Here is a 24970-nt window from a genome sequence, read left to right on the forward strand (position 1 = left end):
TCTTCGACACATTTCCTACTGTGTTAACAGAAAAATGTCAAACGAATTTAGTATTTTGACAAGATGAATAAAAATAGCTAATAGGCTATTTTTGTACAGCCTACATTTTTTTTCTCTCTCTGCAACACTTTTTTTATATTGTGTTGTAAATGTTAAACGAATTGTATCCTGACAAGACAAATAAAAATAAGATATACAATTTTTGTACATTTGTATTTTCTCTGACTTTTTTTCCTACTGTGTTGCATAAAATATTAAACGAATTTTGTGTGTTAAGATAATTCATATAAATTCAAGTCAAAGTCAATAAATTCAAGACTCTTGACAAGACGAATAAAATAACATCCAATTTTGTGTAGACTACACTTTTATTTGTCAGCCTATCTCTCTTTCTTTCAGTAGCGGAAATTTAAATGTGAGATTCTGGAAACGAGATCTAAATGTAGCGGGAATGGTCGGTTTGGGGAAGAAAATTATTCTAAGCGGACAGCGGGTGAACAAAGAGTGAATATATAGCGGGAGTGGGTGGGTGCGGAATATAACCTTGCGGGAGCGGGACATTCAAAAAATAGTCCCGCGCAGACCTCTAGTCTGAAGTAAAAAAAAATGCCTTGATGGATTTACAAACACGCAGCTTTTCACTTCACAAGATGTTAACTGATGGACTGGAGTGGTGTGGATTACGTGGAAAAATTTCCACCTTGGTGGACAATAAAGACAGTCTACACTACATGTGGATTATTGTGATGTTTTTATCAGCTGTTTGAACTCGGCACTCATTCACTGCAGAGGATCCACTGCTGAGCAAGTGATGTAATGCTAAAATTCTCCAAACTGTTCTGGTGAAGAAACAAACTCATCTACATCTTGGATGCCCTGAGGGCGAGTAGTACATTTTCATTTTTGGGAGAACAAGTCAGATGTTGTTCTTAAAAAAGTATGTTATATGATTTTTATTCTTCAGAAAAACATGAACCGATCTGTATTATAAAACAGTTTCAACTTATGTGCAGAAAAAAGCATATTCTTATTAATGCAAGTTGCGAAATTGCTAAGTAACTTATAGCATTAAAAAGCCTACAAGTTAGGTTTATGAACTATATTACTTGGCAGATCATTTGTTTTGTCTGATATATTGATATCTATAATTTATTTATTTTTATTGCACAAAACACCAGGTACAATTATTAAAGAGGCTCATATTGATTTCTTTTGTCTTTAATGCATAAGTAAAGCCAGAGTTTGCAATGTATTGAACCGCAACACTCCTGGAGCACTTGATTTAAATGATTTATTGGGTAGTTGGTTGTTTTATAGTACCTGCGTACTCAGGAAAGCAGATGGTCAAGGGGCTGTGTGTGATCTTCTGCTCAAACAGATCCTTCTTGTTGAGGAACAGGATGATGGAGGTCTCGGTGAACCACTTGTTGTTGCAGATGCTGTCGAAGAGTTTCATACTCTCATGCATTCGATTCTGTAGTGGAATTAAGAAATGGGTCAGTATTCAGGAACTTGGCCTGTTCTGATGAATGACAGCTTGAACTGTGAAGCAACTACACTACTGTTCAAAAGTTTGGTAAGATTTTTTTCTTACTTTTTTCAGCAAGGATGCATTAGACTGATCAAAAGTGACAGTAAAGACCTTTTAATGTTACAAAAGATGTCTATTTCAAGTAAATGCTATTCTTTTGAACTTTCTATTCATCAAAGAATTCTGAAAAAGTCCAGCCTCTTTAATTCTTAAGTGTTATAGATTGTGAATTATTGACTAATCTGGTGTAAAGAGGGTCTAAGAGGGTCTCACCATTTCTTCGTCCTCAGCCAGCACCAGGTCATACGCGCTCATGGCCACACAGAAGATAATGGCCGTCACCCCTTCAAAACAGTGGATCCACTTCTTTCTCTCTGAACGTTGACCGCCGACATCAAACATCCTACATAGAGAGAGCAGACCCATATAAATGGTCAGCAGTATGAACGGACATATCTTAAAAAAATAAATGATATATCAAGGAGAAAAATGCCCTGAAAAACTAACAAAGCAGGACAGAACATATGATCAGCCAAAGAAGCTTATTTAATTTGACACAAATGCAATAAAGATGTAATAGGCAAAAGAACAGTGTTTAATATATCATACTGCCTTAAAGGAATAGTTTTGTCATCATTTTCTGTCATGTCAATCCAAATACATAGAGATTTCATCCATAAATCGTAAAAAAAATAAAACATGGTCCTTCCAACATGCCTTAACAGCAGCACACAAGTTGTAATATGTTATGGCAGAGAGGAAGATTATAGCAAACGAAAACTTCTATTTCAGTCAGTTCCTTACTAAAACTTATCGTACTGGCTTAAAACACTTACAAAATCATAAAAAAATATAAGGTACAAGGTGTATGGACTGTTTCTATGATGCTTTTTTTTCCCTATGTGGGGCTTTCACAGTCCCTGATCATTATAAAATATATATTTGTATTATAATAAATGTAATATGTGTATTCTTTATGAAAAAGAGCAGTTTGGACAATCTTCAAACTTTTTTCTTAACCTATTTCTAAAGATTTAGAAGAAATAAAAATAAAAATAAAAGAAAGTAACATGGGTTAGAAAAGGCCTAAGGATGAGTATGTAATGACAACATTACTCATTTCACATCATTTACGGTTTACTAGTTTCCACAAATCATATTTTCCCTGGAGTTTGTTTTTGTCTACTGGAAAGTTGTGGGAAATTTTTAATGCAGAATAGTTAAGTTGCTGACTCCGTATTAGTGAGAGATTTATTATGCCCCTTCTTCTTTAGGTCTGGACGTTTATTTGTGTCACTGGCATTTGTTGACCTTTGAGTCCGGGCTTTGTTTCTATGGTAATGGAGGGGTTGAAAGTAGGATGGATGAGACAGGGTGGGAGGATGGAAGAGCTGGGGCTTCCTGTCTATTGCAGGAGTCATTCATTTCTGCCTGTCACACTTGTCTCTATGACCATGTTGACCTGGAAAAGACGTCATTGGCATTTCTAGGAAATTCCGTAATTATCTTCCCTCTTATGTGGCATATGCTTTTTCACACATGATACATAACATGATTTACAAAACATTAAATAAAGTAATAGTATCTTGGAAAGCTAGCTTGTGTTTGATCTTTTTAAAGGTTGGGCTGACATTTCTTCTGTAGATTAAAGCAGACACATTCAAAGAGAATCATTCCAGACCTGTTAAAGCAGCACTATGTAACTTTTGGCGCTCTAGCGGTTAATAAACAGAACTTCACACATCCCGCGGAAGAAAATTCCAACCGGAGCTACTTCTCTAAGTTTATGTCTATGGCGATTCAAGCAGGTATGTGTTACACCGCAGCGGTGACGACCCGACCAGGCTACAATAGTCCAAATATAAGTACTTATTATAAGTGTACCGTAGTGATTCGAGAGGGTGTTGCTAGCTAACAGAAATAGTAGAGGCTGTTAGATTGGGCAGATGAGTTGTTTGAAGTGTGAATGTGTCAACACACATGTTAGCGTGCCTACTAGAGAGTGTGAATGAAATCTTGGTTAAAATCAGAGCGAAATAAAGACATCTAGTGCAGAGAGGTTTCTCACTTGAAATGCAGGTCTTTGAAGGTGAAATGTGTCTCTACGATGCCAGTGGTCTTCACTCTGGTCCTCAGCACGTCCTGCTGGGTTGGGATGTAGTCTGCTTTGGCTATCCTCTCCATGTCATTCAGATAACTGCAAAGGATGGTAACAAAACATTAGCTTTTTTAAATACATTTCTGTCTTCTTTATAAAGATTGTACTTAGCTACATTATTAGCATTTGCTTCCAAATATCCAGACACACTTTAGGTATGCTTACTATTGCATAAAACTACATCTTTGGTGTCAAGAAGCACCAAATATGACGACATCCTTCCTAAAATATGTAGGAAAAAATATAGTGTGAAGAAAATATAAGGCAAAAAAAGAACACTAAATAACTGGCTTTTATATTATATACTATGCTAAAGCCAAAGAAAATCTCTCAGTTGTATGAGCGTTGGTGTGAACAAGCCTTGTAGATGATGTTCTTATGCAAAATACTGTGTGCAATCGGCTAATCAGATTTCCAAACAGAGAAACAGACGAACCGCCTTAGTCTAGGAGGCTGCGACAGTGATGATTTTCATTCAGCTGCCAATCATAGGCTGATGAAGCCTCACAGTAACACAGCTTGGATGAGCTGCGTAGGCAAGAACTCCTGCCAGCAACACTGAATGTTATTGCTCCACCTAATGCCGTACAATCCCACTACGACACAACTGTACAGCTCCATGACTAACCTAGAGTTCAGGATTCCAATGCTGAATTATAAGAGAACATCGTGGCATGAGAAGTTCCTCCAAGTTGATTATTTTCTTTCTTAGTTCTTATACGTTTATTAGGTCTGCGTGTGGTCACAATATTGTGAGGATCCCCACAGAGGCTCGCACTTCGCTGGAGACCATCGACACAAAACAATCAACCACAACCCAACTCAAAGTGAAAAGTGCTGATAATCGCTCTTCACAAAGACGGGCTTAGAGCTGCTTTTGTAGTCTCACATAATGCAAAACCAAGATATTTAAAAACATTTAGCTTCACATTTCGGCTTGGGTGAGCTTTGTCTCCCTTGAAGACATATTAAACAATTTTATTCACACTTCAGCACATGTGGTGTGCTCTTATTTATGCAATAAAGGCTCTGGCCTGTAGAGTGCAGGAATATGGGACTGTGTTGAGAGAGATATTAATGCCCACCTGCTATAATTTAAGGTTCGGGGAATTAAAGTCATGTCTCTGATAAATGAAGCTATAGTTTATGAGAGCCAAGAGCACAGTCTGACACTGTAGCTGTAATGAGAAAAATACGCCAAGGCTAGACACTTAATACAGTGGCTCTTCAAAATAATACATCATCATACCACATTTAAAGGGATTCAGTACATACTTATGTAGGCAATACCCATTTACTGATGTTTGTCAATAACTTTATTTCACGCAAACAGATAGACAAAGATGATATTTTATGTGATGCACAGGAAGTGTGTCTTGTTTTTCTCTGGAACAGGAGCTGTGCTTGACATCCGGCTCTGGTTCAGAGGTTAGGGAGATCTTGCGAAACTTGGCCAAAAATATATTCCGATTCCAGACCTCTTAGTTCCAGTGAAAATTAATCTTAACGCTACAGCATACATTTGTTTTCTAGAGAACGGTGTGCATCTAACAAATCTCAACTGAACAAAGAACCAAGTTCTTACTGAGGTGGTCTGGAACTTCATTAAAAATTAAAAAAGTTAATCCACTCTTTCCTAATGTTGGGATCAGAAGGAAGGTGATGCAAAGACCCACAACTTGGCACAGCACAGCATCTTGTTGTCTTCAGAGCCATCTTTATAATTTGATTTCTGCTTAGACCTGCGTTTGCCTCTCTCGTGATTTACACTATGTGCATGAATCGGTGGGTGGGGCTAAACAGGCAGTGATGTAGAAGCAGGCGTTGATCATCTTCTGCGGAGGCGGGGTTAAGCCACACTATAACGTCATGAAGTGGCACATTCCACAACCTGTTGTTTTGGCAGACTGGCTTCAGTATAAGCTGTTTTTAGGCTAACAAGAAAGTTTAGAGTTCTGGAACTTACAGGATGTTTTTAATAGTACAATGAGCTCTTAAATGTCAAAAGATCAAGGGAATTTTTCAGTTCATGACCCCTTTAACGCCTACCACACCAACAGAAAAAGCAGTGTAAAACATTTACAGAAGCCACATAAGTTTTTACACACTACCGCTCCAAGGCTTAAGGTCTTTATGATTTGTTAATGTTTTTGAAAGCAGTCTCTCACGATCACCAAGGCTGAATTTATTTGATCAAAACTACAGTAAAAACAATTTTGTGACTTTTTTTTTTTTTTTACAATTTACATTTCTATTTGAATATATTTTCAAATGTAATTTATTCCTGTGATGCAAAGCTGAATTTTCAGCATCATTACTCCAGTCTTCAGTGTCACATGATCCTTCAGAAATAATTTTAATATGCTGATTTGATGCTCAAAAAACATTTCTTGTTATTATCAATGTTGAAAACAGTTGTGGTGCTTAATATTTTTGTGGAGACCATGATACATTATTTTCAGGATTCTTTGAAGAACATGAAATTCAGGTCTATGTGAGGGCTTTCCATTTTTATTCATGGTTTTTATTATGAGCTAATTATAATTTCTATAGTCTGCATCTCTCCTCAATGAGGTTTTGCTATTCTTTTCAATACAGTCATCTTAGCCTCTGTTTTGAGGGTGGGGAAGGAGTGGCTGCCTCTGTAAAACCACACTTTTTTCCACCCACCCACACACAGGCTATAAACCCTCTCACATAAACATCTGCAGAACCCAGCAAACACAACTAAATACTATAAAAACTAAGATTAGCACTCCCTCTATCCTTCCATAATCTCTTTTCCCACCAGCAAATTACATCATCATTAATTTCCTAATTCAAGGCCAAATCGACTGTGATCCCCTGTGAGGGAACGCTCCGCCTACCCCTGATTGATTCTGAGTGTATCAAGCATGGGAAAATTCATGGAAATCCTGACCCAGGCCAACCCTCTGTTTAACAGCAATTGGTTTCTCAACTGACCGTTAACTGTTCGTCTGCTCGCTTTGACGTATCGATCTGATCTTGCCTACTCTCATCACACATTTTCATCTTTCAGTGCCTTTTAAATTTAAAGGCACTCTTAAGTTCCAGTTTTGTTTTGGCCCTCATTTAGAGAGGCACTTATACTATTTTGATCTAAAGCAGAGTGGTTTTGGTGTCTATAAAAAAAACCTTGAATATTTGAAAATGTGTTAAGAAAAATGTATTTCTTTCTGCCCAATAACGGAGAGAGAACTCACTATGCAGCGGAGTCGTTGAGCTGGTACTCTCTGGCGCGGGTGAGGCAGCTCTGTACCCCTCCATCAGCCCACAGTCTGGTGACGACATTGGCCAGATCGTCTGGCAGGATGCCCTGTTCCTCTGCCGCCCCGGCCAGGGCAAACAACTGACGTGCATCATCCTATAAAATAAAGGAATAAACAGATCCATTTGAAAAATAATGCACGTTAACACGTAGTACACAGAAACGAACATACTTATATGCATCGTATGCAAAAGTATTAGGAGTCCGAGGCAGGTTTATTAAGTCTAATAAATATCATCAACTGTGAGTAATATGCAATGTGAACATATTACCTCCCAGCAGCTGGAAAGTGACTCAGCAGAACTTTCTGCACATTAATCACAACTACATTTTTATATTTTTAATTATTATATTTTTAAGTCCACTAACCCATGCTAAGCACTTTTTTTTTTAAATTCTTTTAATAACTGTAATCATCCATCCATCCTTGTATATACATATAATTTGACCCATGTGTCCACAAATCCATATGCAAAACCGATTTTATTTCCTCTTTTAATCACTACAAACCAAAATGGCAGCACTTGTTAGTAGACCTGATATTAATAACTGATTGAGTCAGGTAAAAATAAATATTGACTGTCCATTTACATTATCTATACATCCATAATCATGAGGATAGACTGGTTGTATGGTGGCATTCTGGGAGGTGGGATATTCTTGTGGTTGTTGCTGTGTGTGCACGTGTGTGTGTGTGTACTATGTTGTGGTTACTTCACATTACTCCAGAGATTTATTTGCCATACAGGTCAAAAGTGCAACATACAAATGTGAACTATGCATCCCGAGAGAAAAATGGAGAGGGGGAGAAGGAGCCTATGACTAGCTCCCACCTCGAGATTCTACTATCACATCTCAGACTGGAGTCTCGATCCGTTTGATGAGCATGTTTTGCAGCCTGTCTGTCCGTCTCCCACATGTTTCCCTCTGTGCTTCTCTCAGAGCTACAAAAATAACCGTCTACCTACATATCTGTCTCTCTCCTCCCAGAGTACATGTTGCAGGAATGGAGCCTCACACCAAACCCCTCCCACCACGGAGCTGATCTAGGTCACAGGAAGTCAACCCTGGGGCGGAACATGGGAGCCATGAGTAGAAGTGATGGGCTGAGAGACGTGTGACACGACTGACCCCGTGCTTCTAGGAGACGTGATGAACTCTTAAACTGTGTGCTACTGTAGATTGCAGACATCGTAAAGGTGAAACGACACCGTGCTTCACAATTTAAGAAGTTAAATAGCTTGCAAATTCAAGAAATGCTTGAAAATCTTTCGAAACAGGAATCCTATAGGTTCTTTTACTTGGTGGTGGAAAAAAGCCAACAGATATGAACCGAGAGAGGACAGGATGGTTACAGGCCTTTTAAAAGATTTATGGCCTTAAGAGAAGAGAGAGAGTAATAGAGAGAGAGAGAAAATGAGGAGCTAGAGCAATCAGCCCCATGGGATGCGGTTTTCCACATATCTAAAGCACACTGCTCAAACTGTGACATATGGCTAACACATGCACTCACTCATACTATTTAAAAGGTACACAGTCCGATGGAACACTTCCTGTCTTACACACAGCACAGTGCACTCAATGTTTTTAAAGAAAGTTCAGGGGTAACAGGATCAAATCAAATATACGGATGGTCAAGATGGTGATTTGTGAGGTCCACTAGTGTATTCACACATTTAACCTGTTTTTTTTATTTTTATATATATATATATATATATATATATATATATATATATATAAATGGATAAATGTCTCTACTACATTACAGAAATCAACAAGGTCTGCCGGGCTGCAAAAAAAAATTCTAATTGCAATTTTTCCTGATACAAACTGTAAAAAAAAAAGCTCCAGGTTTGCTATGCTTGTTTTTGCAGGGCTGCACAATTTGGCCAAATGGTGGTTATGTATCAATATGACTACAAAGTAATTCTTATTATTTGATTTATGTTTAATATAAGAATTTTTATTATTATTATTAAATAAAAATATTTAACAATAAGAAATATTACTAATGTAATATTTCACTGCAAAATAATTGTTATTATTAATAAATAAAATTATTTTAAAATATTAGTACTCTAAATATTACTTTGTTACTTTCACAGTAAAAATGAGCAACTAAAAAATATAATATTTATAATAATTTTATTTTAGAGTGAAATTACAATACTAATACTTGTAGCGGTCTTCAATTTTAAACATTAAACCTAGCTTTTATTTTGACGGCAACCTGCAGGGAGCCAACAGTCAGCTTAACACAAATTAGCATAAACAATTAGGGATGTAACGATTCACCGCGAGCCGGTTAAAAATCGATACAAATATGTGATGATTCAAATCGGTTGAGATGTTAAACGAATCGCTATACAGTTGGGGGTAGGACTTTATATGAATGTATCTCTGAGGGGAACTGACTGTATTTGGAAAAGTTTAGATCATATTTTCTTTTCATCTCGTCTCCGTATAATGCATGTTAAAACAGCATTTATAAGTGCTGCGCTGCTTTGTTTACAGCGGTAACCAAAGAAACGTTGTATCAGTGCTGTTCCAGAAGCGCCTCCTGCTGGCAGAGTGAATCTGCGTCTCATTCAGAGCTTCTGCTGTTTGTTTCGTGCAGATGTTTTATGTAGTATAGTTTCAGAAAACTAAAGCGCATTCTGTTTTTGTTTTAAAATTTCTAATTATACAATCTAATTCAGATGTAAAAAAACAAACCAAAAAAACTGCTCATGCTGCATGTATTCAGCATCTTTGTTTGGATTGTGATTCAAATGCAGTGGTTGCCTCTAATTGTGAATGGAAAGAGCACAGGCAAAGCTTTTGTTTATATGAAGAGGTTTTTTGTCTTATTTATTTGATTAGATTTGGGGTTTGCTTTAAATTTTCAATTTAGTTTTGTTATTTGACATATTTCTGTTTCACAAAGAAATGTGCAGCATTTTGTCCAAGCAATAATAAAAGGACACATTTTCATTTATATTTTGTCTTAAATAGGGATGCACCGATATGAAAATTTTGGCCGATACCGATAACCGATTATTCTTTATTTTTGAAAGCCGATAACCGATATGTTGGCCGATAAATCTATATCCAAATTGTTATATACTTTTTGAGAGCCTGATTACAAAAAAGGTCTCATCATTAAAAGCCACATCCCAAACACTTCAACATAAGCAGCCTAGTTTGAACGGTGTACGTTTTAAAAATATTTTTACTCTCCCATTACCAAATTTAGTCATAAAAAAGTCTTACAAATAAATAAAATTATGCATAAATAATGCAAACAAGTCACTGGACATCATTACACGTGTAAAGAATCAAAATGAATGCGCCATAGATCAATAAAACGGAATAGCCTCTGCACGGACAATAATTAAATGATTTTAATTACTAAACCATATTGTTGATGAAAATAATAAGAGAAAAATACAAGTGGTTGTTGTTATTAATAATATATCAATGATTTTGAAAAAGTAACAAATTAATACCACTGTTTTAAATAGCAGCCATTGAGCTGCACGTGCTGAAGCTGAAGAGCTGAATGAACACGGTAAACTGAAGCGTTTTGCTGGCAGCTTATTTAACTCAAGGAAATGCATCCTGAGATTAATATTAATACAACATAAACATAATATTACAACTTATATATGTACAAAATGACGCAGTTATTGCATGCTATAGTCAGAATGTGTGATCCTGTTGTGGATGCGCTCTTCCCATAACAACGCGCTGAAACACAGCAACTAAACCCAAAGAATGCACAACGTTTTATTATAATAATGTTCTCATTAGAATGTTATATACACGACATTCCCAATCATAGTTATTAATGTTGTGCACTGCTGTTTGAGCTGCGTGTGCTGAGCTAAAGATGATCACCGGTAAACTGAAGCACTCTTTTAACTTAACCAAACGCATTCTATATGAGATAAATCAGATATACATCAAATAAACACAATATTACAACGTACAATTGCACAAAAGGCTGCAAACGAACAGCGCACATCTGAAGTGTCTCTGAAGGAAATAATGCATTATTTATCGGCTTTAAGATATCGGCCAAATTTTCTTATCAGGCCGATACCGATAACAGAAAAAATGAGCCGATATGGGCCGATACCGATATGGTGGCCGATATATCGTGCATCCCTAGTCTTAAATCTAATTTTGTTTAAAAAAAAAAAATTTGTGAGAAAATCAAATCGTGAAATCAGCATCGTGAATCGATATGTGAGTTGAGTGAATCGTTACATCCCTATAAACAATGTCAAAATTGATCTGTGTATTAAGTCTTGCAGTATAAATGCAGACTACACAGTCTATACTGCTAATGTTTTCATGTATTATTTTATAATAATTATTATTAGCATTCATAATTCATAACTAATTAAATTTTGTATTTTAATTTTCATATAGTTAAATAAAAAAGTTAAAAAGTTTTTGCTATGGTATCAAACTACCATAGAGAAACAAAAAAAATTAGCTGGTATTGGTAATGACAACTGACACCAATATTGGCTTATATGCTTTCCAATTTAATTATTAAAGCAGTATAAAATTGATTCTGGACATCATTACGTTTTTACCAGGCAGCCCTCTGACACCCTTTATAAACTGCTCAGAAATGCTTCTGACTGGTTTTTGGAGGGCATGATCCTGATCTAGCTTAATTACACAGGGTTTTCCTAACACAGACTAGTTATTGAGATGACCCACTGACTTATTAGTTATCAGTTTTGCACATCCTTCATCAAATGCCTCATAAACGAGAAAGAGAGACACTTGAGGAATGTCTCTAACATATCTCGCTCTCACTAATTAAATGTGATGGAGAGATGTTCTTAGCCTCTCTAACAGCACTTTATAGCTCTATTCCCAGAGCAGAGACACAATCATCCATCTCTTCCGTCACCCGTCTAATTAAACTGCTGCTGCACACTGAAAATAAATTGCCTGTGTTGGTTTAAAGGAGCCATATTCTTCACTTCATTCTCTGCACCAAGAGCGCTGCTTTTTTTTAAGATGCTGTGACAAGTTAAAAGAAGTTTGACTTTTAATAACGCGTCTCAAATCTCCTGCGTCCTACTTCCTTCCATTTAGTCAGCGTTAACCCTGTACATTCACTGTAAATCTGGTTTAACATCATGGATTCTGCTATATACATTTGTGCTTATAGATATCAGAGTTTCTCCAGAGCCTCAGGTGGATCAGATGCGCCGAACATACTGTTGCCTTCAGGCTGTTCTCTTGAGATCCTAGCTAGAAAGCTAACACTCACTTCCTCATTCTATTTTTCCCCTTCTTTTACACTTAATCTTCCCATCTCTTGCAGGTTTAAAATGTATTAGAATAAAAAAAAAAGTTATTTTAAAATGTAATAATATTCACAATATTACTGTTTTTACTGTATTTTTGATCAAATAAATGCAGCCTTGTGAGTATACGAAACCTTATTAAAAATCTTACCGACGCCAAACTTTTAAACGGTAGTGTCGTACAAAAGTAAGACTAGTCACAGTGCTGTGCCGACCAGACTTGCCAACAGTCAGACGTCTGGCTTTGTGACGAGGGAAGGATCAAGAGAGGCTGGTGGGCCTCTGAGATAATCTGAGTGTGTGTGTGTAAAACTGTAGAGAGGATGTGTGTGTGCTTTATTTGCTAAGGGAACACTGTGTACACTCACCGCTCTGGCACTGTCCTCATATTCGATCTTGAGGTTGCTCATGGCTTTAATGATGGCCATGATGGACTGGATGGTGTTACTGTAGACCACCGCTCGATACTGCTTGCACTCTTCCTCTGAGTAGCCATCCTCATGGATAATCCTGCAGGACAGACACAGATGATCAATCGATCAGTGTTGTATGGGATCTTTAGCCCTCATTTTAATTTGTATGTTTTAATGTGCTTTTTATATATATATATATATATATATATATATATATATAAATTAAAAAGTTTGGGGTCGGTAAATTTTTTTATTTTTTTTTAGAAATAAATTAAGATTTTCATTTAGCAATAGTGCACTAAATATCAAAATGACAGTAAAACCTTTTAAATTGTTAAAATATTTCAACTAAATACTGTTAAATACTTTCTATTATGAAAAACAATATTATAACATTATATCTATCTAATATAATATATAATATTTAAACAATATTATGATTTTACAGTTTTTTTCCTATTTGGATCAAATGAATGCAGACTTGGTGAGCGTAAGGGACTTCTTTTAAAATCATTAAAAATACTACAAACCCCAAACTAAATAATAAATGTAAATATAAATCTAAATAAATATTAATGTTACATTTCACCAGCAAAAGCTAATATAAACAAACAAAAATAAAACCGAGCACAGGTCAGGACGGCAGGGAGTCAGGATGGCACAAAAGATGGAGAGTTAAGAACATTAGCTTTTAAACCAAAGCCTGGCAGAAGTATCCAGATGTAATATAAAATGTATTAATATCTACAGGCTTTTGCAGTGGATGGAACTTAGCCACTAAATTGATTTGAAGTGCTGGTGGGAATTGTCTTGTGGATCTTGTCAGACTGCAAATCTATGGAGATTTTTTTTAATACAGTCAGCTCTGGCTCATGAGGATGGAGGAAACTCTCTATGAGGATAGAACTAGAGAGCCAGTTCACTCACTCAAATAGCATTTAAAACACCTATACGGGGAAAATACAGACAACTTTCTCCAATATAACTAAGCACAACTAAATTCTAGAGTACTTTTATAATAATTTAATTATTACAGAATGAATGCTGCGATTGTGCCCCAGATCAGAGTGTGCGTGTTGGGATGCATTCAGTGATGAGGAGGAGTACAAAACATTTTCCATCAGAGTGATTAGAGTATAAAACTGCTTTGGGAAACAGAGGCGTAAGAAGAACAGCAGAGGTCAAGGTCAGATAAACAAACAGTAACTGCTACCAGGGGCCCGATTACACACACACACACACACACACTTGCACATCCAACGCTGTTTATGTGAGTGTGAGCAAGGAAGACGCATAGGTTACCTACCTAGACAGCATTTTTAGCCATCAGTGTTGTTTTTAACATTTATTCAATCGTATGACGCTTAAAAATGCTGTCTAGGTAGGTAACCTGCTTTGAGACGACCTCTATGTGTGAATAAATAAAACAGTTTCATAATTTATTAAGGTCTGAATTGTGTCGGAACGCAAATGAGTGCAATACAAGTACATGTTGCATTCTCAGAGCTGCCACAAGAGGTGCTATTGCAAGAATTAACGTAAACTACTTCTGTGATGATGGTGAAATAACATTGCTGAGCATGTCAAACTAATTCATTAAAGCCAGCATGAAATGGAAATGTATCTCGTATAACTTGATCTTCCAGTGAAATTATGTTTTGGTGATGTATGCCGAACTTCTTCAAACATTTTGTCCGCATAAACCTAGTCCCTGCCTTACAAATTGACCTCAAGCTCCAATTCAGACCTGCCTCCATCCAATCAACAACTGAAGGATTGAACCAAGACTCTGCACAGCATTTTTTTTTTTAATAACCTATTTCAGTCAGATATACGTCACGACGTATAAGAAAAAATCTGTCGCTACTAGCTACCTGAAAAACAACATGTTCAAATTGACGACTGAACGGATTCATTGAAATGAATGATTCTAAACACTAATTAAGACTTGCAGCTCTGGGGTTTGTTTATGAGTATGTGCACTTTGAGTTCATTAACCATTGAAGGGGCAAAAAACTCCCAATGTGCCATATGAATTGATGTGTGTAAGCAAATTTTCTTTTTTTTTCTTTTTTCACTATAGAGTTGCAGCTGTACCCTCTCATATCATCCAGAGAGAGTAAGAGTCTGAAAGAGAGAAGAGAAAACATTGTTCACTCACTTCATCTGTTTTACGATGGTGCTCTTCCCCGATTCTCCAGCACCTGTGACAGAAACACCAAGAAAACAAGGTTATAAAAACAACACACTCATGCACACACTTCATCTTCAGACAGGAAAGCAAGCTCACAGTCTATGTTTTTTCCCACTGTCTAGTCAGACTCTTAGTGCTAATGCCCACCCTGTAGCAGTGTGTGTGTGTGTGTGTAGCCTATACTTCCAGTAACTCAAGCTTTGCTGACTTAGCTGCCGATTTTCAGCGTTCCATTCTCTCCCAGACCCGGTGTTTATCAAGTTTGGCCTTCAATGGAGATGTCTGAGTGCTTCACAAACAGGAAACGGAGCCTTATCAGGATAATTTCCACAGGCCAGCAGGGGCACACTACTCGTTTGACATATAACTCATTATATAAACAAAACATAACGGCCATACGCTAGAATCAACAAGCTCCCACAAGCACCTTCTAACAACTCAAAAACAAACATCTACGCGTCACAAAGACATATCTGATACAGACAGGCACATTTGCGCTCTGGAGAGCTTGTTTGTGTCACGTGACGTGCAGCTCTGAGATGTAGCGCTGCCCCCCCCGGCCCTCTTACACAACTCTAAACACACACGGATTACACTGCAAACCGAGCAGAAAACTGCCCTCACACTCCAATGAAATGGTATTCGAAGATGCACAAAAAGAGGTGATGGAGTACCAGAAACAACTCTCTTAAAGAATCTGAAAAGAGCTACACAGAAGCAAACTACATGTCTTTGATTTATTCAATTACGGTTTATAGGTATCGGCATAAAATAAATTAATAAAAATAATAATAAAATAAAACAAATAATTAGGATTTGCTTCTCTTTTTTTTTTGAGACGCAGGATAATCATTTTCATATTATGACATTAAGGTGATTCCAATAAATTATATTAAAATGAGTGTTTCCTATATAAATACAAATAAAGCTAATGCACAATATAAAAATTATTTTGAGATTTTATTGAACTATTAGGGCTCAGATGAAAATAAAGCTAATATAAAGCAAAAAGAGTGGAATTGAGATGCACAATCAATCAATAAATCAACAAATAGGCTAAATAAGATTAAAAATTATATATATTTTAAATTTCATGTTAACTTTGAACCCAGACAGACTCTAGACCTCCCCATATGTGTTAAAGGCCTGGTATCAGGCGTTGTTTTTGCATTGGTCTCATCACACGATTGTGGTACCTCAGATCTGAGGGCAGGCGTGGGTGTGTAAATGACAACATGGGCTACGCTAATGAGAGGTGCACCAATACAGTACAGCGATGTGCACTCCTGATCTGGGGCCGGTTTGTCTGGCAGAGGTTCACAGTTTTTGTGGTCATAATGGTCTGAGGCACACAGGCTCACAGTGGAGACGAGAATAATTCGGTTTTGTTGCTGCAGCTGCGACCCAGGTTACCACAGTACACATATTGTCTCTGTCCAATCTGCCTGTCTTATTTTCTAGCTTGGCCATCACTTAACCAGTTTTACGGTCTCTCAACTGCATTATGAAATAATGAGAAAGTAATTTACTTATTTAAAAGGCTGAGATCATGCGTGTGATCCATCTAATCACATTCAAACAGACTTAAGTTCTTGCTCTCGCTCTCTCACTTCATCCATCCTCTGGGTTTTTGTATTCACTGCTCCAGCAGTCAGACTTGGCCACAGCTCTCCACCGTTAGTGGTGCGGTCGGCTAAGCATTAGCTCCTTTTCCTGCTCAAATTCTAGGAATCTCCAGGCTTTCACAAGCAGAGCGTGATCTCACTGACTGTTCACTTAATAAATTCATCTCTCTTTTCTTCTGCTCTAGTGTTCACAGGCTAGTCTAATAGCAATGCTGGACTAACATAACATAACAAAAAATTAGGTTAAATTATTACAAATGTGTTAGACCCATATGGCACAGTGCAGACGATCAGGTGAAAAAACATTAAAATAAAATAAAAAAATAAAATATAATCAGGGAGTCATGATCGAATTCAAAAACAGAGAACAAGCAAATTGGCGTTTTAAATAGTTTTATAAGTATAACATATGGTTATAGGGTTAAAACGTATAAATGTGTCAGAGCTGTGGCACAGCGTAGTCTAAGCATCCTCTAAAACAAAACACAAATGACTGTCCTGTTGGGCATACCTACAATCTTGAGAGCTGAAACAAAAGAACAAGCAATTTCCATTAGGATTCTCTGACAGAGTGATGTTAAATAAACAATACGTCTTACTAAAATGAGTTGTGACCACATCTTGCAATTAATATTGTAGTGAACCATTTTATGGCAATGCAATTGTCAAAAAAAGGAACAAGAAAAGAAAGCAATTTATGAACTATGCACTCTTTGACATAATACATACAACCACACACTTACAAACCGGATCCTTTGGATTAATGAAGCGAAGGTTTCATAAGTGCTGAAAATCCCTGCAGTGCCTCTGGGGTCATTTGTAATATTATTTGCCTGCTAAAACCACCACTGGATAATGAATCGGCAATGACAGAGCTGTTGTCAAAACAGTTAAACACTTTTGGTACGGCTCGTCCAGATCAATGCACCGGCAGAGACCGCAGACTGATGATGCCCCATATTGTGATTGTTTTTATGCCCTCATTTATATCTAGTAAATGGATAAAACTCTCAGCCGTTTATTGGGCTGTCTAAAAAATTTATTTGTCTGCTTATTTATGGCTTTAATTTCCCCCCCAGTTTGGATTATCGCCCTCTGGTCAGATCGATAGGATTTAGAAATGTTGTTCTAAACACGAGTGAGACGAAAGTCCAAATGTGTCACACATTTGTTTGGTGGTTTCACAAGGTAATGCACACATCCGTAATACCTGAAACACCAACACACACCATCCCTCGGTGACGTAGCGAGAAGTTTGTGTTCAGTAAATAAGCTTTTATTGGTCTGTGGGCGAGACACCTTCAAAACCTTGACAATAAACAGAGACTGTGCACGTCAACAGTTTGGTTGCACCTGCTGGTCAACTGTAACGCACACAAGCTCTGTTCAAAAACCTAGTGAGCAACTTAGAAGGCAGCCGTAGGCAGAAAACAACAAAGACAGGATGCTAAAATAGTTCCTAAAAAGGGAATGAATCAGAACGCACTACACAGACAGCATCTTGAAATTAGAACAATTGATTTCAATAGATGTTAACATGTTGCTAAGCTAACAACATAATACTCTAAGAAGGATAAAAATGTATAGCACCCAAGTATCAGGTGAAATTATTACTGATTATATTGTTTTCAACTTTCAAATGTATCATGGTTTCTGGAAAAAAAAAATTAAGCAGCACAACTGTTTTCAACATTGATAAGTTTATTTTGCAATAAAATCAGCATATAAGAGTGATTTCTGAAGGATCATGTGACTGAAGACTAATAATAATAATAACAAGACCTATTAATAGTTAGTTCATATTAAAATAGAAATTAAATTTTAAATTGGTATAATATTTTGCAAAATTTTAGACTTGGTTGACTTTCAAAAACCCAAACTTTTGAATGGTAGTGCATGTTCACATGTATAAAAGTAGTTTTTTCCCCAGCAGTTTTAATCTGCCTTGTTCCTTGTGGAACAGCCACCGCTTTGAGGGTGTGAATATGATGCCGTAAAATGCCATCTAGGTAGGTTTTGGAACAGCGCATGCAGTACAAAATGTTGAGGAAAATACAAGGTTAGCAAAAGAAACAGGAAAGACAGATGCATCTAGAAACATCCTGAAAAGTTGAAACTATTCTTAACTTGACTCAGCATCTTAAAGCAACCCTCAAAAAACAGTATGAATTGCAAAGTGTTGTGCCAAGACATCTGTATGCATCCAAGAGGGATTTACAGTGCAAACGGTCTAACACCAAAAACACAAACTGTCTAAAGCTCTTTAAAAAAAAGAAGAAAAAAAAGAAAGTAAAATAAAACGGTTGAAATTAAAGTAAATTAAAAATTATATAAATTACAATTACATTATTGTTGAACAACTAGTCAAACCACTTCTAGTTTATTATGAATGTGAAAGAAAAAGAAGATAAAGAAATCTCTAAACTCAAGTGATGTGGTTAATCCAGAATAAGTAAGGCTTTCTGGAAACCAAATTAGCATGCATCTAAATCACAGCTTCCACAACATCTCACACGTGTATTAGTGGATGTGTGATGTAACACTTTGGGAAACGCAGAATAGAAACAAAAGACCCTTTCCTCATCCGACTCCTAAGATGCCAAAGAGTGTCACGTGACCATTGTCCCAGAGTTCCCCAGATTCCACCAAAGGAGGAGAAATCCATGCCAGTGCCATCCACCTGGGGCCATCCTGCTCCCTATAGCCCTTATGGGGCTACAAATGGTCCGTGTGTGTGTGTATCCAAGGGGGTGGGAAGAGAAAAACAAAGAGGCCAGTGTGAGTGTGGCTCTGGGTGTGTGGACAGCAATGCCACTGTTTACCATCATTTAGGTCACAACATTTACAGCTGAACCAGCCTCACACTAGGGTTGTGCAAAAAATGAAATGCGATTTTCATGCGCATCTCATCAGTAAAGGCACTCCTGTGATTAGTAGTAAATCTCCAGCACGTGCTTTCAGATGGAGCGGCATTTACTAAACAGAGCCGTTGTTCACTGACAAGCTACACAAAATCGCGTTCATAATCAATAATGAATCGCCTGCGATTTTGAACGTGATTTTGCATAGCTTGTCAGTGAACTACGGCTCTGTGTAGTAAATAGGGCTGGGCATTAGGTTAAATTATTACAAATGTGTTAGACCCATATGGCACAGTGCAGACGATCAGGTGAAAAAACATTAAAATAAAATAAAAAAATAAAATATAATCAGGGAGTCATGATCGAATTCAAAAACCGAGAACAAGCAAATTGGCGTTTTAAATAGTTTTATAAGTATAACATATGGTTATAGGGTTAAAACGTATAAATGTGTCAGAGCTGTGGCACAGCGTAGTCTAAGCATCCTCTAAAACAAAACACAAATGACTGTCCTGTTGGGCATACCTACAATCTTGAGAACTGAAACAAAAGAACAAGCAATTTCCATTAGGATTCTCTGCGCAGAGTGATGTTAAATAAACAATACGTCTTACTAAAATGAGTTGTGACCACATCTTGCAATTAATATTGTAGTGAACCATTTTATGGCAATGCAATTGTCAAAAAAAGGAACAAGAAAAGAAAGCAATTTATGAACTATGCACTCTTTGACATAATACATACAACCACACACTTACAGGGCTGGGTATCGCTAAAAATTTTTCGATATCGATACCGATACATTGACTTCAATACCGGTTCCTGAACGATACTTTTTTCGATACCAATTTTATGAAATCAATTTTAACAAGATTACATTATCTAAAATAAAAAAACTTTGGTTTTATTTTTCAGCTTGTTGATGTTTATGCAAACTCAAAGACTCATCTCCTGAGCCACTGCACAAAGGAACAAAATGTAACCAACACAACAAATCAGTGCAAAATAGTTTTATGGCAGGGCCGGATTCACCTCTTTTCGTGACATAGGCAAAACACATTTTTTGGCCCCCTCCCTATTAATATAATAGACCTAATATTACCACCCAAGCAAACAAAAATATTTCTTAATCAGCGGAAACCGTTACAGTGTTTTCTATCGCAATAAGCGCTTGCGTTCAGTCAATAAAAATCGAATGTAGTTCTTAATTTGTTTGAGAACTGAGAAAGACCGTTCCATTAGGCGCGGAGTCGTGGCCACATAACCACTTCGGGAGTGCATTATTTCTTGAATAATTTTAACGGCCCGGAGTCACAACCACACAATCAAGACATTGTTCAGATGATTTTTTGACATGTTTTCGTCCTGAAATCTCACGTGGGTTAACTCATTTTTTACGCACCTCATCCCAAACCTTCTGTAGCAAATTCCAAAACGTCATTTTAGAGCTGATAACAGAGGCTTGAGCCATTGATATGCAGGCTAAAGCAGTTATTAATGCAGTCTAATGCGGTTATTAGAGAGAGAGCGAGAGAGATATAAAGCGCATGTGAATACCTGTGTCTGTGCATCTCTCAGCAGCGTTCAGCAGCAGGGTCTACTAATAGCGAATCTTTAGAAAGTTAAACTCCTTCATTAACCTCACTACTGAGAAATGTCATGTAGCTTTTCAGCTGCGAAACTATTTTACTATTTTAACGGTACAGCGCTGACAAGAAGTTTCTGTTTGCGTCTCCGCGTGTGTGCGCGAGTGCAAGAACTGAGAAAGACCGTTCCATTAGGCGCGGAGTCGTGGCCACATAACCACTTCGGGAGTGCATTATTTCTTGAATAATTTTAACGGCCCGGAGTCACAACCACACATCAAGACATTGTTCAGATGATTTTTTGACATGTTTTCGTCCTGAAATCTCACGTGGGTTAACTAATTTTTTACGCACCTCATCCCAAACCTTCTGTAGCAAATTCCAAAACGTCATTTTAGAGCTGATAACAGAGGCTTGAGCCATTGATATGCAGGCTAAAGCAGTTATTAATGCAGTCTAATGCGGTTATTAGAGAGAGAGCGAGAGAGATATAAAGCGCATGTGAATACCTGTGTCTGTGCATCTCTCAGCAGCGTTCAGCAGCAGGGTCTACTAATAGCGAATCTTTAGAAAGTTAAACTCCTTCATTAACCTCACTACTGAGAAATGTCATGTAGCTTTTCAGCTGCGAAACTATTTTACTATTTTAACGGTACAGCGCTGACAAGAAGTTTCTGTTTGCGTCTCCGCGTGTGTGCGCGAGTGCATGTCTGCACTGTGTGTGCGTCTGTGAGAGAGACTGGGAGAAAGAATGTGTGATTTCCGTAGCCTACATAAAAAAGGTGGAAGACATGGAAATAGTTTGTGATTTATTACCCTATTGTTTGTTATATTTATTTGCTCAATGTCTTCTGGGGTTTTGGTTCTCTTACTGTTGTAGATAGCCCAAAGTATAACAAAAATATTATATATCTCTTCATTGTGTTTGGGCCCCCCCTGGACGAGCGAACATAGGCACGTTCCTAAAATGCCTGTGCGTAAATCCGGCCCCGTTAGACGGCAATCGGAAGTTATTACAAACACTCGATGGTGGTTTAAAGTGAGTTTTGAGTAAAAGCAGAATATAAATCTTATTTATTGTCTTATGTAGCATGATGCTACAGTTTGCATGAATGGTCACAACACGCGCTTTCGGTCGTGTAACGTTAGTATGAACGGACGTCTGCATATGATCGGAACTCCACGCAGCTCCCGAGCTCATAGAAATGAATGACCGGTCTCTGTTGCTTGTCGTTTGTCGGAGATAGTGGAAAGCCGGCTTGAAACACAGTGGAAATGCCAGTATGACGAGGATCGTTTTCATTTTAAAACATTAACGCACCAGTGTAAATGTATCCTTACATCTATGGGGGCTGGGACGCATTCACATTACAGCCTCACGTGTGCGCCACATCTCTGAGTTTAACCTCTGTTAACTAGTAGGTGTTCGACTTGACGCGGACCGACTGTGCAGACCGATCAGACTGCTCCATGCACTTTCGAATCGCTCTCGTGGATGATCCTCCTCATCTAGTAGAGCACACCGGCTAGTGCTGCAGGCTTATTGGCTCACTGACGCTGATGAGATTAATCCCTTAGGTATCGAAATTTGGTAGCAAAAGCAAAGCAAAAATCTTCATTCAAACAGAAGGGAAGCAGCAAACATGGAAATAATATAATAGCGCTTACATGGGCCCACTGCACTGTTAGGCTGAATATGATTGGCATCAAACAGAGGTGTTAACAGCCTCTAGTCCACAGTTGCGTCAATCATTTTGGCTCCTTTAAAAGTACAGCTCTGAAAGCTGGATAAAGTGCTGTGTCAGATTTTAGAAGCTCAGCAGAAGCAGCATTAATGAACTCCTAATCAGGCTGTTTTCATGAGACTGAGATAATCACCATCGAGTTCTTCTATAATTTAGGGTGTTTTGTTCTTTGTTCCTAGCCTGCGGTCTGTCTTGGCTAGCTTGGGCTGCAGCCACCAGTCTGGTCTGGTCTGGTATGACAAGCTATTCAGATGGAGTGATGTTTAAATATTCCAATTGATTTTTCTACAGGATTTTATGCTGGCTGGCTTACTCCAGTTCTGTTTTCTGTTTGTCAGTATTACCTTACATGACCACTCTGTAGGAAGTGATGTCAAAACTACAGGAATGAAGAAATTCTCAATAATGCCATGACCACATATATCGCATACAAGACCTACACTGGTTAGTGGGTGAATATCATGAAAAAATGACAAGGTCACACTTGACTCCAAAATATCTAATTTAATTTTAATAATTAGCAGAATTACTAAATTATAATTCTAATAATAATTTATAAATGTTACAATTCCTATAATTTGTACAATTGTTTGATATTAAAGTAACGGGAATAAGATTTTTTTTTAATTCTTCATAAAAATGTGCTCGACAGTCACAGAAATGTCACAATACTAAAATAAAATTGTATATATACATAATTGTATATAAATATTTTTTAAATGCCACTGTGTTTTGGTGACCCAGATATGCACTGAAACATTTGCTAGTAAATTTCACAATTAACAAAAAAAAGAAAAAGAAAGAAAGAAAGAAAAGCAACACACTGAATTTAAGACCAAAAGATGACATTGACCCTTTGCGGCAAGACGCTACAACTTTGGTGTTTTATCCTGTAACAGTTAAGGTTAGATGTGGGTGGAGAGGAAGCAGGTCCTAGATCAGGGAATAAGGGAACAAAGGGTCTAAGCAGAAAGCATTTCCTCCAAATCCCATAAGAGTTCCTCCTGTCTATAACACTTCCACGTCTGTGGTCAAACAGAGCCAGGATACAGGAGGTCAAAACATTGAGAACATTTCCCAATGAATTATATAATGTATTATAATAAGATATAATACACTATGCCTCAATATCTCTGTGCTTTGAACGTTTCTATGCGGAGCGCTACACGTTGTGACTCAGTGCATCATTTTGTGCACGGGATGAGCATAAGCGATTTGTGCCACTCTGTATTGAAGCCTTTCGTATTCTAATACTTTTGCACAATGAAAGATTGTTATCAGTCTTTCTTGTTGCCTCATTACTGTGCTGTACATTTAAAAGAAATGCCTTTTAATTTTATAGTATATATTTATGTATAAATATATTTACTTGTTTTTCACTAATGTAATTTACAACAACACAGAGTAAAGTGTAACATTTTACCAGGTTCAGTCCTACACTTAGTTCACTTTTATTTGTTCCCCACTATATAATGTTTTTCAATAAAAGTTTAGATTTTATAAAATTATTGTGCACTCATGATTTTTCTTAAGAAACTTTTTCTGTGGAATTATCCACTAACCTAGTTTATAATAGTATTTTTTGTCAGATTATGATTATATATTTTTCATTTGTTATTTTTCTTTATAATGAAGTTGTCTATATTTAGTAGATTGTGTTGAACACACAAAGAGTGATGATCTGGTCAACACACAGAGGTATAGAAATTCTAACACCAACACAAGAAATTATTTACAACTCGCTTACTAAAAATACAGCTGGCACTACTGGACATCATAGAGAAATAAAAGAGATGACGACCATTACATGTAAACACTGGCAAAAAGACAAGGCTGGCAAATGCAAGTGTTTGTTGGCTCATGTTCCTCCTTAACATGAAAGTAGGTCTGGACGATATGGCCAAAATTTATATCACGATATATTTCTTAATTTCGGTCGATACGATATATTTCCGATATCGATATGAACACTATTAAAAAAGCCTCATAAAAACGGCCAAGAACGGCCACAACAGATGTCTGTACCTGCAAACTTATGAAAAATGTATTTGCCAACTCTATGAAACCTACTCCTATAAAACTATATATTTTAGGGAAAAAAATGGCACAAATAAATAAATGTTCACCTTTTATTGGTATTTAGCCTTCATACAAACAAGAAATGTGAAATCACTGTCAAATAAATCTCAGACTCTCCTTATTAATATTAATATTTTTTACTTCAAACTATAGGCTAACATACCAGTCAAAAGT

At 37.1% G+C, this 24970-nt stretch overlaps 1 protein-coding gene across 2 annotated transcripts in view; it reads right to left on the bottom strand.

Moving 5' to 3' along the window:
* LOC107551795 (guanine nucleotide-binding protein G(i) subunit alpha-2-like) overlaps positions 1–24970 on the bottom strand; it is a 77481-nt gene that overhangs the window by 3722 nt on the left and 48789 nt on the right. For both annotated transcript variants that reach the window (XM_016233522.1, XM_016233521.1), the window contains 6 exons: positions 14868–14910; positions 12662–12803; positions 6914–7074; positions 3600–3728; positions 1805–1934; positions 1321–1474 (listed from right to left, as the gene is read on the bottom strand). In XM_016233522.1, coding sequence (XP_016089008.1) covers positions 1321–1474; positions 1805–1934; positions 3600–3728; positions 6914–7074; positions 12662–12803; positions 14868–14910 — 759 coding nt within the window. The remainder of the gene's footprint in view (positions 1–1320; positions 1475–1804; positions 1935–3599; positions 3729–6913; positions 7075–12661; positions 12804–14867; positions 14911–24970) is intronic.

The sequence above is a fragment of the Sinocyclocheilus grahami genome, unplaced genomic scaffold (assembly GCF_001515645.1).
Source record: "Sinocyclocheilus grahami isolate Dianchi unplaced genomic scaffold, SAMN03320097.WGS_v1.1 scaffold433.1, whole genome shotgun sequence".
In the NCBI taxonomy this organism is placed as follows: Eukaryota; Metazoa; Chordata; class Actinopteri; order Cypriniformes; family Cyprinidae; genus Sinocyclocheilus; species Sinocyclocheilus grahami.